General features: G+C 41.5%; 1 protein-coding gene across 3 annotated transcripts in view; it reads left to right on the forward strand.

Annotated features, from left to right (window-relative positions):
• CREB5 (cAMP responsive element binding protein 5) overlaps nucleotides 1-15,968 on the forward strand; it is a 230,319-nt gene that overhangs the window by 50,415 nt on the left and 163,936 nt on the right. For all 3 annotated transcript variants that reach the window (XM_086614780.1, XM_086614781.1, XM_086614782.1), the window contains one exon: nucleotides 4,026-4,198. In XM_086614780.1, the coding sequence (XP_086470906.1) occupies nucleotides 4,026-4,198 (173 nt within the window). The remainder of the gene's footprint in view (nucleotides 1-4,025; nucleotides 4,199-15,968) is intronic.

Below are 15,968 nucleotides of genomic sequence, written 5' to 3' on the forward strand. Positions count from 1 at the left end.
TCTGGAGCCTGTGATATAGAGAAAGGCTTTCCAAATCCTGGCAGTTTCATGCCGATGCTATGGCTTTGTGCAGACAGCCCTCTCTGGACGCCAGGCGGGCGTGTGCAGGCGGATGTGTGCTGGCGATGGCAAAGGGCAGTGGTGCAGCGCTGCAGAGCTAAACTCTTTGTAGGTGTCTGATGCTTTTCTTCTCTGTTGCTCCCCTATGGACCCAGAGGTACAAATACTGTATACCTGTCTAGCAGTTTAATATTTCCTCTAATAAACATGCTACTGAAAGCAAACAGGCAATACAGAAATATTTGTAAGGATTCAGAAACTGTGGAGGCAGTGTAAAGGAGAAATTAAATGAGAGGGAACTTTGAAACAAGTGAATATCACATATTGATAGGTTTTAATTGAAACATAACATACACACTTAATATAAAGAAGCTTTAGGAAGTGATAGTCCTAAAAGATTTCCTTCCAAATGGATAGATATTAGAGCTGGTTTTGCAAAATCTTGTAATGATCAAAAAAGTCAATGTAGTTTTGAACCCTGAACTAGATTTGGCTGTGGTTTGGTTTAAAAAAACAAACAACCAACAGAACAGGTTTTTAATCAGAAAACACTAATCCATTGAAGAAGCAATGTTTTAGTAGGAATGTGGTAGATGAGGGAGAACTTTTGGAAGAGATTCCATATATCTAAGGTTATTCTTTCTTATTGACTGATGGTCATGACGTACTACTGGGCTATGAAAAATTACAGTTAAAGTCCTTGGTCTGCTTCCTCTTGCAATCCATACTCCTCAGTGAGTACTGGAGCTGCTGGACCTGATTCATGCTGTGTAAATTATTTGCTGGAAAAGGAACTCAGAGCTGGGTTTTCTCCTTACTGGGTGAGTGGTCTAACAACGTGGCTGTAGGCATCTCTGCCTCTTTCTATGTTTACGAAAACTGGAACAACTCCTGTAAAAGAAACAGAGATCTCTGTTCCACACTAGCCTGGGAAATCACCTGAAATACATAAAAGTTGGGAGATAGGGGGATGACAGCTAGGGCTTTCAATGTGGGTCCTCTAATTATTGTCTCCTTTTCCATGAGGAATATCATCTAAAGAGTTTATTATCGTTTTGGTTCAGAATGCAATCTTTCTTTTATGTCTGGGATTCGATATGTTATCTACCTCTCCTGTCCTTTGCATTTGACCAGAGCTCTGAGTTTCCTTTCTCACCAGCTTTATTGTCGTGGTTTTAGGCTGATCCAGCAACTAAAACTCGCACAGTCTCTCCTTCTCCAGTAAAGTAGAGAGGAGAGAAAAAAAAAACACAAAGGGACTGAGGGTTGAGACAAGAACAGAGGGAGCACCCACCAACCATGGTCCTGGGCAAAGCAGACAGGGCTTTCTCAAAGCAAAACAGTTTATTAATGATTACTTAGAAGGACAAAGGGAAACAAAACCGATTACTCGAGAGGACAGAAAGAAACAAAACCAGATTTTAAAACCGACACCTTCCCCCCCCCGCTTTCCTTTTCCTGCTGGCTCTACCTCCTCCCCCCAGCAGCACAGGGGGCAGGGACTGGGGGAGTGCAGGTCAGTTCATTCCGTGCTGTTACTGCTGCTTCTTTCTTAAAGGAGGAGGAGTCCTTACACCCTTTTCCCCTGCTCCAATGGATCCCCTACCCATGAGGAAAAATCCACAAACTTCTCCAGCGTGAGTCCAGCCCACTGGAAACAATCCTTCCCCACAGATTGCTCCGGTGTGGGCTTTACCACAGTCTCGGGTACTTAGGGAGCTGTAGCCACTCGCTCCGGCGTGGGTCGTCACGCAGACTCCAGATGCCTCTCTGCCTTGCCGTGCACCCCAACACGACCATCCTCAGGCTCAGGCATCTTCTCCCCACGGGCTGTGAGTGGGTCTCTGCTCCACCGAGGCCGTCCTGGTTGCAGGGGGGCCGCCTGCCATCTCACCATCAGCCGCAGGGGAAACTCGGCTCCGGCACACCTCCTCCCGCTCCATCCTCACTGACCTGCTGTCGATGCGGCTGTTTCTCTCAGATCTCAGTCCTCTCCAGGTGAACTCAGCCCAGTGGGCACCCCCGGAGTGGGGTGCCCCCGAGTTCCCCAGCTGGCTCCACCGCCGCCATTCTCCGTGGGCGGCACTGGCCCGACACAGGCAGCTGCCCGGCCCGGGGGCAGTGCCCTCCTCCCTTCTCTCCTTGCTCCTGGGCAAAGCACCTTTTCCGGTTCCTTTGTCCTGACTTAAATAGGGCAATTCGCAGAGGTGCCCTATTGGCTCAACCCCGAGGGGGATGGCAGTCTGATCTGGTGGCCAGAACTAAGCCTAACCCGGTTCCAAAATCGGGGAGGTCGCAGGGAGCAAAACCCCTCTCCTGCCACCAGAACCACCCCCCCCTCCACATCAAACCATGACATTTATCTATCGTCATTTTGTGGTTTTTTTTTTGTGTTTCCTAGACAAATTGTTTCATAAATCAGAATTTTGAATGAAACTTAACTTTAGTTGTCAATCCTGAGTATTGCAGTGATCAAGAAGATGCTTTGCATTAGTCTTGATGGCAGAGTGTGTATGTAAAGGTGTTTTTTTTCCCTTTTCCTCAGCCTAGCATAAGGTGACAATGGAAAGTTTATTTTCCTCTGACTGCTAACAATCCACATGTTGATGCCTGATAGGAAAAATAATCCTCTCAAGGTTACCATATTTTTCATATGTATACACTGTGGGTTATCTCTGGCTTGAGAGTTTTGTTTGTTTTTAAACATGGGCCAAGTCAAACTGCAGTTTAGCAGCAGTGTGTATTGTGTGTGCAGGTGTAACAGGAGAGAAGTTGGTTTTTACTGCGTTCTGCTCTGGGGCCCCTAGCATAAGAAGGACATGGACCTGTTGGAATGAGTCCAGAGGAGGGCCACGAAGATGATCCGAGGGCTGGAGCACCTCTCCTATGAAGACAGGCCAAGAGAGTTGGGGTTGTTCAACCTGGAGAGTCTCCAGGGAGACCTTCTAGCAGCCTTCCAGTACTTAAAGGAGGCCTACAAGAAAACTGGAGAGGGACTTTTTACAAGGACCTGTAGTGACAGGACAAGGGGTAATGGCTTTAAGCTAAAAGAGAGTAGATTTAGATTAGATCTAAGGAAGAAATTCTTCCCTCTGAGGATGGTGAGGCACTGGAACAGGTTGCCCAGAGAAGTTGTGTCTGCCCTGTCTCTGGAAGTGTTCAAGGCCAGGTTGGATCAGGCTTTGAGCAACCTGGTCTAGTGGAAGGTATCCCTGCCTGTGTCAGGGTGGTTGGACCTAGATGACCTTTGAGGTCCCTTCCAACCCAAACCATTCTATGATTCTACGATTTATTCCACAGTTCTTTCCTTAGTAGTATCTTTGTTTCTTGTGGCTTGTTCACTCTGTAGATATGAGTTATCCGTGAACTTTTTTTTAATAAGAACTTTTTAAGGGCTCCAAGTTACCTGAAGCAAAGGTTATATATGTGCAAATACAGTGTTATTATTCTAGACCTCTGGGATATTATTGCTCTACAAAATATATGGAGGCTAATAGAAATGGCTGTTTCGTGACGTACCATGTACTCTTTGTTACTTTGGGACTATAAAACTTGATTTGCTTGTCAGTCTAAGCAGACCTAGTACACAGTAAACAACTCATGTAGTAAATTAAGGTGCCCTGCACTCACCATAGAAGTAATTTTCAAACAAAATATATATCGTGTTCAGTTAGGAGAATATGTGCTAAATATCCCCGTTATAAATCACGAGTGAGAATCACAGAAGAGTGATTAGTCAACTTGCGTGTGTTTTTCCATTTATATTGCCCTGTAAAAGTAAATAGTTATTTTTCATTTCTTTATCATGGTTAGTTACAAGAAGATCTATTGACATGGGATTTACCAGGAGCCAGTAACTTTTCATATTGCTGATACTTTCAGATTTCTAATTTTAATTCCTACAGAACACAAAAACAAGATTAGAAATTTATTTCCACCGTCTCCCACTCTCCTTCTTTACACAGAATATCTCCATGCATAACACAGTTGGAGGAGCAATGGCCGGACCTGGATCTCACCAGCTGACGAACACAAGGATGCCAAACCATGACACCAGCGTTGTGATTCAACAAGCCATGCCATCTCCACAGTCCAGTTCAGTTATTACGCAAGCACCTTCCACAAATCGACAGATTGGGTAAGCGCATTTCCATTTTCTCATTTTTCCAGTTCTCTGGCTCCAGCAGCTGCATGCAGGACCAGATGTTGTCCTTGTGGTTCTTGAGGTTACAGAGTTTGCACTTGATCCTGCCAGCATGCAGCAAGGACCCCTGCAACATGTGTGGCAGACTGGAGGGGAATGGCCAGGTTACTACATCTACCCCAAACCTGGCACTTTGGTTCAAAATGGGCAGAGTGCTGTACTTGCAGGGACGTCCTGCTTTCTCCATCCAGTTTTTTGGTTTTGTCTGCTTACCTTCAAAGTTCATGTTGTTTCTATAACTGCTCTGGGAAGAAAGACAAAGTATTTCTGAAGCTGATCCTTTCACTTCCTTCAACGGGAATTCTGGGTGAGATCGGGCTATTTTCTACGTACTCTGTTTAACTGAGGAACGCTAGAAGGCAAAATAAAAAGAACATCAAGATAAATTGAGTTTGGCACAGAGACTTCTGTGAACAGTTGCTCAATTTGTGATGATGGATCCATATTTATTCCCATAAATTGACAGTATGGATGCTTATTGTATTGGCTTGAATGCCAATTGTGTGCTCACGTTTGGAGAACTGTGTGAACAAAAACATCCGTGTTTTGTACACTGAGTTACTTCCAGCAAACATCAGGTCCTTGTAAGTCACAATAACTTGTTTCTAATTATGGAGAAACTGCCCAGATGGTTTGAGGGTACAGTTTTTTGTCACACAACTCTGAGAATTTGGGGGGTTTTATGCATGAAAACATATGGATAAAAAGACAAATCAGTGGACCGAGAATGAAGCAGCAGTCTAGATTCATTATCTGTCATTTGTAATTTGGTCGCATCCATTATATGATAAGTGCAAAAGCAGTCTCTGTCCCCAGTCGTTGTCTAAATAATTGATGAGCAGCTTGCCGTCTCTTCAGAGTAAAACAAAAAAAAGTGAAATCCTGGCATTGAAAACTCAAAATCCAGTTAATCTTGAGTTTTCTTTCAATATTCCTGATGACTGGGGCAGGATATAGAACACAGGCTCTCCATCTCCCAGTGCCATGGTGGCAGGGATGGCCCGTGGCACTGACCGCTCTGTAAGGGTTACCCAGCCACGCACAGAGGACGAGTTCCATCTACTGCCCCAGTTTTGTGCTTCTGGCAAAGTTCTACTTTCCTTGATGATACTACTTCAGGATTTGATTCTTGATATAGAAATCTGATAGTATGGGTCAGGTAAACATATCTGATAGATGTGCCTTTGTATATGTTATAGAGAGACAAAGCACCGTGTTTGCTGAGGTTGTACGTGCAATACCGTTCGCCTGTGAATTCAGGAAAGTTGTTGTCTTATATATGTCTCATTCTGTTCAAAGACAGGAGGCTGGAAAAGTGGGAGGGAGGAAGAAAAAGTGTTTTTCAGTTTTAGAAAGAAAAACAGCTAATGTCATTATTTTCATTAAGGATGATTAAGCTGCTGTTCAAATTGTAACTTAATAGGTCTAGTGGTAATTATGATCCTAATTAAAAACAAATAAAAAACCCAAACAACTTTTAATACTCAGTGGTGCGGGGTTTTATGTGAGACTGGGCTTGGCTTCCAAACAGTCGTTTCTATATAATGAGAAAAAAACTGCATGTGGTTTTGCAAGACCCTGTCACTCAGGTTTTAGGTTTGCGTTGGTTTGGGGCCATGATGATTAGAATCTCCAGAGTTGGAGAGGTTGAGGATAAAAAGGCCTATTTCCTAGTTGGTGGCAAGTGTTTCATTTGGGAAACTTTGTCATGACATATCTTAATTCTCCCTTGTGATTGAATCACACAAATGTTTCCTAAGTCTGAGTCTAAAGCTGCTCTACTGGGAGGCAATTGTCAGCATTTTAGTCTCTGTGTGAGTTGGTGTGTGAATGAGACTTATGGTGTGACCTCCAGCATACTCTGTTCCCCATTCTTTCCTCTTCCTAGGAGGTTTTGGTTTTTGTTCATGGTGTGTCCTAGGAGATAATTGCTGCCTTTTGGACTTCATCTACTTGCCAAAGTGTTGAGCATCCTTGTTTGTCTTCTTTTCCTTCGGTCTTTTCTCTATGGTGCCCGTTTTCTTTATTCAAAGAACATATCTTGTCATTTCCATTTATCTTCATCTTATCCTTCTAAACGTGCTAAGAATTATATCCAAGACTCATTCATGAGGAATACAGACTGGACAATGGTTTCAATATTAGGCAACTGAAGAAAAATCCAGATGGAGTCAGAAAATGTTTGAGTTCTGCAAAGTTTGGTGGTTTTGGTTTGGCCATACAAAGTTGAGATGGTTTAGCTTTTTAAGAAGCCCGTGTTCTGAGGTGCTCGGATCAGTGGTTTTGGGTTGGGTTCCCTCTTTTTTTTTTTAAAAAAAAAACATCTGAAGTAGCTCCAAAGGGTAGATGAGTCTTTACCATGGAGAATTGTGCCAGGGAATATGCCTTTTAATGAGCAATAAAAACAGCAGAGAGCAACTGGGTAAAACTCTCATTGAGCTAGTTCTGTAAGAGCAGGAACAAGCCCTAGAGGTTATATAGAACCATCTTGTAGCAATATTCTGATTTTTATCACAACCACAAATATTTTAGTGTCAGACTATGGCCAAGCCACCTGCAAATGTTTGTGATGGCCTTGCTCCAATGAAAACAGGGAACAGCAATGAAAGTCTTCATTTAGACCCTACTCGTAGGCTGTGCTCCAGTAACAGAGAATGGGACCCACCTGTGCCCGCACACAGCTCGTTTCATGGTGAGGAGTGGGCGAGTTCACAGCAGCTGGCGTTCCCAAGGGATGTAATTTTTCCTTGCTTTCTTCTTTCCTTCGCTCTCCCTCCATCCTTTTCCCTCCGTGCCTCTCTCTTTTTTTTCCTATCCCCTTCTCTGGCTCTGGGGGCTCACATATAAAATGAGATATTGACACAAGGCATGAGAAAACACGACAGAATGAGCGTTGTTGGGCAAGCTTTACTGGCACAGTGTATATACACACATTGTTTCAGGTATTAAGCTTCAGCTACTACTGAACAGGCATCCAGCCAGATTAATCAGAAAAAGGGAAGAGCATGAAGGTTAATAACTTAAAAAATAAGACAGGGTGCAGTCTCACTTTCCTCGCACCACGTACCTGTTTGAGAACAAACAGCAACATTATCATTACAGCAGACTGGCAGGCTGGTATAAAGGTCCCATACAGTATTTACATGGTGAAGCAGTCTCTAACCTCCTTGCTATCCTTCCTCCCTCCCCCCCAAGCCTTTAGCATGTGGGAGGAATGCTGTAGCTAGTAACTACTTGTGCTGATGAAAAATCAGTTGAGGAACACTTAGCAGTGAAGGGTGTCTTTGGCTGCTTAAAAGCACATCATTTGGAGATAAGATACATGGAGGAAAAGCAGTAAGGCATATGGAGGAAGGGGAGAAAAAAATGATCTAAGACATACGTTTGTCAAAGGTATAGAAAGGCAGATAAGCTGAATCAGCTCAAGATATGGGACTCTGAATTAGTCTGTACAATAGCACCATTTGTCTTTTTTTAAAAAAAAAAACCTCTGTTTTTTTCAGTGACTGAGTATTCAGCAATGTACATGAAAATTATGGTCAGACAAATTGGTGACAACACAGTACACTGGTTGCTTTATCTGGGCATGGATTTTCCAAGGTGAGATGTCTTTTTCAGACCAGCAAAGACTGTAGGTGGCTGCAGCCTTACAGAGCTTTCCTGAATAAAGTAACCTGCTGTTTTTCAGACTAGCAGCAGACATAACTAGTAATTATTCCAACTTGAAACTCACTGGTGTAGCTCTGTAGCTGAACGAGAACACAGGAGGATCTGGAGTAGTCGCAGATCCAGCAAGTTTTGAACGCTGTGCTACATGGAGAGGGAGACATGAGTCCAGTTTCAGTGAGCTCAGGCTCCAAAGTGGACATAGAGCACTAACCATGTGATGTAGATTATCTGTTTTCAAAGTGTGGTAGGGCATTTTAATCAAGATAAGATGTTTTTCTGGCACAGCATCAGAAGGGAAAAATTGCAACCACATTTGGTGAAATGGAAGCAGGTAGAAGAAGGCAACAAGAGGATTTGGAAGATGCCTCTGATGCCTTTATGTACCAAAGAATCACGGTACCAGTAGAAGGACAGCCTTTCAGTCCCTACATGCAGCATTCATTTTAACACCTATGTGCTTCCTTCCTGTTCCTCTCTCTTCCCTCTCGTGATGCCATACCTCTCTGTTTTCAGTTTATCATCTTTTCTTGGGTTTGAATGCTTTCCAAACAGAGGGGTATAGGAAATGGAGCGGTCATGAAAATGGCGTGTAATAGGACTAACAGAGGTTTGGTGACACAACAAAGAGAAGACTCTTTGTGACTGGCCTTGGGCATTTGGAAAATGAAAACCACTTCTCAGCTGTAGTCTTAATCTGAGGGACCTGAGATGGCAGAAGGACAGGGTTCTTCTCTGGCAAACAAAGGAGTTTTGCCATAGTAGCAAGCTGTCTGAGACTACAGCTGCTGGTGGAGTTCTCAGAGTATCCTGCTATCATCCTTTATAGCTTGAGGATACAGAAAAGACTCCTGTAAGTGATGTTCATGGGCAGAAACCCTTCCAATAATGCAGCTTGTTCTGGAAGGCACTTGGGATAGGCTCGTAGCTCAGAAGAGTCTTTGTACATGCCAGAGAAAGTCTGTCTTTAAGTTCCTAGTAAGTTGGAGGAGTGCAGGGCATCAAAGAGGCCATGGAATGATGTGCTTTCATTAAATTCAAAGACTGGTTCCCTTCCCAGGAAACCTGGGATAAAAGCCTCTGTTCCAACCCATGTATTTGAAATGAAGCACCACAGTATGTTGTGAGATGAGAAGAAATACGCAGTGAGACATGAAGCATCAAATGACCTCTTGCTTACTTTATCAGGTGTGTTCCATAGCCTTGATTGTGCAGGATGTAAGAACATCAGTTAGATGACTGGAAGAGGACGAGAAGGGAGAGGTGGGAAGAGAAAGCATCTGACAGTGTCGTTCTGTCCAAATTTATTTTTTTTTCCTCTGGCTTTATACTCAAAGTCGGGCTTTATTCCCTGTTTAATGCTCCTGCTTCTTTTTCTTCTGTTTATGCTAAGACATGTGTTTTGTGGTCCCTTCTACTACACTGACCTCGGCCAACCTTAACATGAAATCCCATCACGCCACAATTGCACAGCAGCCACAAGTCTCTGGGAAGCTCAGGTGAATTACCTAGGAAATTATTACGAGTAAACTATTCACAGAAACAAGTCGTCTCATAGCCTACGGCTAATAGACAAGATAGTGTGGGAGAAAAACGAGTCTGATAGATGGATCCTCAAAGCCGTTTCATTCCTTTTAGCGAGCTGCTGCCCAGGTCCACGCGTTGACCTGCAGACCAAACCGTGCCGCTCTGCGCATGATGTTTGGAAGCTCTGCCTGCTCCCCAGCCTCCCCTGTTGTTGTTTGCATCGGCATGTTCAGGAGCTGCTGACTCAATCTCTCCTGACACTGCTGAGTCAGGAAGAAAAAAAGCAAACAGCACAGACACAGAACAAAGGGGCAATTGTTCACAATCTCTCTCTTCTGTCCCCATCCACATGCTGCCGTGCCTTCCCAAAAATTCTTTCTTGCTGTAAAGGTCTAGGGAGGGATTGGAAAGTACTGACATATATCATGATGACTTTCAGAGGACTGAAAAGAGGATCATTAGCCAGGTAATAAATAGCCTGTCAACCAAGAATGGAGACAGTTTAGTGTGGTTCTTATCTGACTTGAAGTCAACTGTTATCCTGAAAGTTATGCGCTTGTTATACATGTTGGTTAAATTTATTAGTGAATGCAGTACCTTATGCCTCACACTTTCTACTTGACAAAAGCTCTAAGCTTATTAGAAATGTTGCTTGCTTACAGCTTGAGCACCAAAAAAAAATAAAATAAAGAATTAGGGATATTGTGTGACTTCCTAACTCTTACTAGGATTGTTGTCTTTCATTATGAAGAGAAACCAGCCCCATCCCGCTCTCGATGGTTGTTTCAGATAGGCAGCGAAACCACACTCAAGCCAATTCTTATATAAGAGGTTTCTAAGAAATGGATCATGATGTTTATGTTCTGGAAAGCTTGTCCCACCCAGGGACTATAGGAAAGCAAGGTTGGAATAGCACACTGCACCCATAACTGTCTGAACAGAAATAGCGAGCTTTCATAGGCATAGGTTGGCTCTCACATCAGAGTAAGTCATAAATAGGACTTAAGTATGATATACAGAACTTGGAGAATACAGCATTGATTGCTTAATTTTAGTGGTTGGTATCTCTTCCGTGCCTCTCATATATATATATAATACACACTGTATAAATCTTCTTTAAAGGTGTCATCAAAATTTATAGTCTGAGCTTCTGATTTATATGACTCTCTGAACTAAAACAGATGTAAAATCATTTTCGGATGGAAGAGGATCTCAGAGTTGCAGTGGGTTTGATGCGACAGATGAAGCTTTCCTAGACCAGAAATGATCATTAGAGCTCTGCACAGCCAAATCGCATAGCTCTGCTCTTCATCACTGGGTTGCACTTAACATGCCCTGATGCATGAGTCCAGCGTGTGTTTTATCCAAGTGTCAGCCTGTTTGACAGGTAACTAAGCTGCAGTAAAACACTAACTCAAACAATATAGACTTTGTTTGGTGTAAGGCCTTTTTTTTTTTTTTCTTTCTTTTCTTTTTTATTTAAGAGAGTAATTTGCAGATTCCAGAGAAAGAACAGTTTTTGGGATGCTGCCTCACACCATGCCTGTTCAGAGAAGGGCTTAAATGTTTGCTTGGGGTGTTGCAATGGCTATAATGATGGAGTAAAAAGTGAAGAGCTTTATGTGAAAAGAACTCTGATGAAAATTTAGTTGCTTGCTAAGAAGTTATGTTTGTTTCTGTTTCAATAAGGGAATTGGCATTGATTTGATGAATAGAAACCACCTCAATTTTACATGGTTTGTCTTGCCAGCGTATTTTTTGAACACTTTCAAAAGGATATGAAAACATACTATAAGTTAGTAAACTGTTAATTTTTATTTTTCTCTTTAAGATGATACCTGGCTGAAAACCAATGACAGTAGTGCAGAGAAAAATGCCTAGGGGAAAACACAGAAATTATAGACTATGAGTAAAGTGTATGGATCCTAGTTTACCACCTATAAAAGCAGGCTTCCCTATTAATTGATGAGTTGAGTTTTAGAAGTCAGTGGTACAGTATGGTCACATGTAAGGCAAATATATGGTTTTGTTTATACTTATGAATAGATCAAATACATATTTGAAAAAAAAACCCAAACCAAAACCAAAATGAAGACCACAAGAAACCCCAAACAATTTAAATCAAAATCATAGATAAATCTAAGATGACATCACCAAAATGACTTCTTTTAAACAAATGAAATTACGCTTGATTTAGAGGGAAGAAATCATTTAAATAAATCTGTCATTTTGGAGAACTTCTAGCAAAGTTGCACATGATAAATCATAATTTCAAATTCTCTTAGCAATGTTTAGTAAGAAATTGCAAGGAGCTGGTGACTAGATAGAACCTGCAGGTAGATTGAGAAGTGTTCATTTTGATAAGTGAAGGAAGAGCGTTCCTTAGAAGAAGGAACAAATTGGAGAGTGTGTTTTAGAAACATTTGCTGCTATGAGCATCTGTATTCTGCCAACAGAGACCTTTATTCTGAGCTCACATAAATGAAGTGTAATTTTGCCAGTAAAAGAAGGGGTTGTATTACTCCAGTTGTAGGATCCAGGTCCTAATTGGTTTATGAAATGAAGGGGGCAATCTTTGAGCTATTACCAGCTTCCTCTGCTGCAAGTGAAGTGAATCACAGCTGTTCTGATAGGGTCCATAAAAACTTGGCGAGGTAATAAAATGTTTTCAGTGGACAATTCTCCAAATGAGTGAAATCCAAATCCCTTGCTTATTTGACAGTCTTTAGAGAATTGTATATACTTCCTGGGGAAATCTGATTTATATTATGTTACTTTTATCTAGTTGTTTAACCATGGCATCCAGGCTGACCGGTGCTAAAAATGTAATGGCTCAAAGTAGCATTCTTACTTTTTTTTAACCCTACAAATTGAAATATGGTGTGTACATATCAAACATTTGATATAAGAAAAAATTTTTGCCTGTTTGTTTTCTACCTTTTCTTGCCTATGTCTTTGTACTTTTCTGTCATCGTCATCCCCTCGCCACCCCTGCTCTTTTTTGTGAGATAAAAAAAACAAAGGCATGGTTAGCATCAAATGATTCTAGATAAAAATTCTGCTGGTGCTTCTAGTTCCATATTTTCTTTACTGAAAATGATAGCTTTGGTCTTCCTAAGTTTTCTTCAAGTAACTGAAATTTTTTTAGACCTGTTCAGAAGTCATGTATGTTAATCCTGATTTAGCAGAGAAGTTGTTCTGAGTAATTTGTTCAGGTCGTGGTGGTTTTGAGAGTGATTAAGTACATCTAATAGTCCCTGAATATTCCTGGCGCAGGTTCAAGTACAACCCGACATTTGTGGTATCATTGTGTATGTTGAGGAATTGAGGAATTCACAGTTTTCCATAGGGACCATTCAGTGTTTGTTTAGAATTCTGTTGTTGTTCTCAGTATTCCTGGTATTAAACATTTTTATTTAGGGCCTGAATATCTTTAAACATATGTTTTTTTTTTTATTATCCCTCCCTCTCTGAAAAATGTCTATGATTTCCCAGGCAAAGACAGGATGACCCCGCCTTGAAAGAATACAAATAAAGAACATAATGAGAAGTTTCTTAGAGAGTAATGAATTGGGTTTTCAGGATGGTCAAATCTCAGCTGATTGAGCTTGAAGCTCACACTGATGTGAGAATCCATTTTCACATCTGTAGCTGGGCATTTAATAAAACATATCATTGAAGGCTTCTTCCTTTATATTACTCCTCGTATGGCAGATGTTGCTTGTTATATTTTAGATAGACTGCTGTCTCTGGTGTCTAGAAAGCAACCATACCACTGCACTTCAGTTGCAAGGTGCTGTCTCGAGGGGGGCTTCCACTTTGAAAGCAAGTGCTAGCTACAGTTGAATATCTGGCTTCCTTTTCTGACAGCTGGTTTCTCATACCATGTGCCCCTGGCTTGTAACATGCAGTAGGGTTGTCCCACGTGTTGCGTACAAAGATGTTTGAAATGCACCGATCTGAATGGTGATGCTGTCCTGGGGCACCTGGGCAGAGCTGCGTGCAGCAAGCTTCCCTGACATACTCACAGGTAAAGCTCGTGTTCTCAGCAAGTGTTTTTGCGTTATTGCTGAAAACTGCCCTTGGAGAAATGACCTACTGACTTAACGTGCTTGAAGGAATCTCTGTTTGGATATGCTTGACTTCATTAGTTCATTATTGCCGCAAGTTGTTGATGTCACTTTTTTGGGCAGCAGATATAAATGAGCATTATGAAAGTGGGCAAAAGGCAGCAATAGTTTTTAGATTTTCAGTTGAACAAGATAATCTGTTAAACTCAATGGGCTGTTATGGGTGGCTGATCCTGGATGAAATACTGCTACAACAATTGAAGAAATGATCTGGAACTGGTAAACAAAGGAGACCAAATTTGAACCAATTTCTTATTATTTCTCTCAGATATTAAACTAAGTGTACACTGAAGATACATGGTCAGTAGATTATAAAATCAGAGCCGGTTAAGACATGCACCAAATGGAAGGGTCACATGGAAAACTTTACCTCTTTACAATTAATTTCCTTTCTAGACTGTTTTAATTTCTTCTTTCTCTGCAGTTCATTCCAGGACCAGAGAGGGAAGAGACCTAGAATGCCTTTGATTTTTTTCTGAAGTGCGGGGAAATAAAATAGGAGGCAGAGTAGTATTTCTGTTGTGAAGTAGCAAAGAAAGCTGAAAGAAAGCAGTTACTGAGTTCCCTTTGTGCCATACTAAATGGATGTGGAGAAAGATATGGATTCTGGGCGCCACAACAGGGAAGAAAATCCATACTTGCTTTCAAATTTTCCCCTGGCTTTTATATACTTCTATTGTTCGAATAAGAAATTTGGGACTCAAAGGATTTATTCAAAAATCTATATAAAACATAATAGGCAAAGTTCATTCCAGAAGCCATCAAGTGAAACTATATTTCTCTGTGGGGAAAGCTGGGGTCCCTTCCAGTCTGGTCTTTTTCTGTACGCAGCCTAGTAGCGTGGAGCTTTTGTTTGCACGTTAATGCAACATCAAGGTTTGTGGGGCCCTAACTCCTATAAAGCAAATGCTACAAACAATATTGGACCCAAGCAGAACTTACAAATGCAGAGGGAAGCAAAAACCCATATATAAAAGAAAATGGATTGAGAACAAAAGCAAAAAGCCACATTTCAAACCTCAAAGGGAAAAAAAAAATCAACTTTTGTTTTGGAGGAAATGTCCTTGGAAATGTTCACTTTTCCTTATGACCAAGTTGGGAAGCTGTAAGATGTGTATTTGAAGACAGTGCAAATGACTCAAAGACAAAAAAAACCCCTATTCCATGTTGACAATAAAAACCTACCACTGAGGTATACATTTCCTTCTTACTCTTCCTGCTTGCCCATTATACGAACAGGAAAATAGAGGCACTCCTGCCATGTTTACAGGCCCTGCCTTGTTATTTGTATGATGGACAGAGAGCTAAAAGCTGTATTGCCAACACTGCTTATTGGAAAAACCTGGAATTAATTAAGGGACCTTATTTGTTAGTGCTTGTAAGTTCACTGGTGGAAATTATTTGGGAGGACAGTTCTACCAGTACAGAACAGGGCTCTGTAATACAACTGTAGACAGATGACAAAGGCAACACCACCTTTGAGGGAATAGGATGAAAAATATTCATCTAAAAAAAATTACTACATTGGCTTTGAAAGTCTTTTTTTATTTTTTTTTTCTTCTAGTGGGGAAAACAGAATGTAATTTACTTGAACTAGATGATGACTTGTAATGTTTTTACTTGTTACTGATTTTCTTAATTGAATGAAACTTATGAATTGCAGTGGAAGTTTCAGTTGAGTAATTTTCAATATTGGGTTATGTTATTTTATTACTGGGTCTGCTGAGTGTTCCTTTCTATGGTGTCTTCTTCCAAGAACTATGGGCACTGTGGGTCTTTTTCATGTTACTTTTTCAAAATCGAGGCTATGCGTTCCAAAACCAAGAAAACAACCCAGGCAAAGCAACTTCTAGTATTTCAGCACGCTGTTCTCTTTCTCCCTACATTTCTCCTGCGCTGTCTGCTTAATTCCAGATCTGCTGCCACAAGCTGACACAGGTCTTTGTTTACAAGTTGGGTCACAGGATGAGGTGCGTATGCCTGTTGTACAGTGCCTTCCTTCTTGTTGCTGCTTTTCTGGATGGGAAGCAGCAGTGCTGTTGTTTCACTCCAGCAAGGCATATGGCACAACACGGTGCAACAGAGAGGAGAGTTGATGAGTAATTGATGAGTCATTGTCATTGAGGCAATAGAATGTATTGTCAAAAGAAGAAAAAAATACAATCTGAATAAGTTCAAGATCAATCTCTGAAGATTTCAGGCTTTGTTACAATTTCTTTTGCAGTTGCTTCTGAATCATGTGGTGTGTGTTGGATGCGTTCTCTGTTTTGACATTTGCTGTGACAGTGCGAGGCGTACATACGTACACATGCTCCTGCTGTGGCTTTAGGATATGTGATTGCTTATGGTTGCACATAGATGCTCTCTTTCCCTCCTGTTCT

The sequence above is a fragment of the Tauraco erythrolophus genome, chromosome 7 (assembly GCF_009769465.1).
Source record: "Tauraco erythrolophus isolate bTauEry1 chromosome 7, bTauEry1.pri, whole genome shotgun sequence".
Classification (NCBI taxonomy): Eukaryota; Metazoa; Chordata; class Aves; order Musophagiformes; family Musophagidae; genus Tauraco; species Tauraco erythrolophus.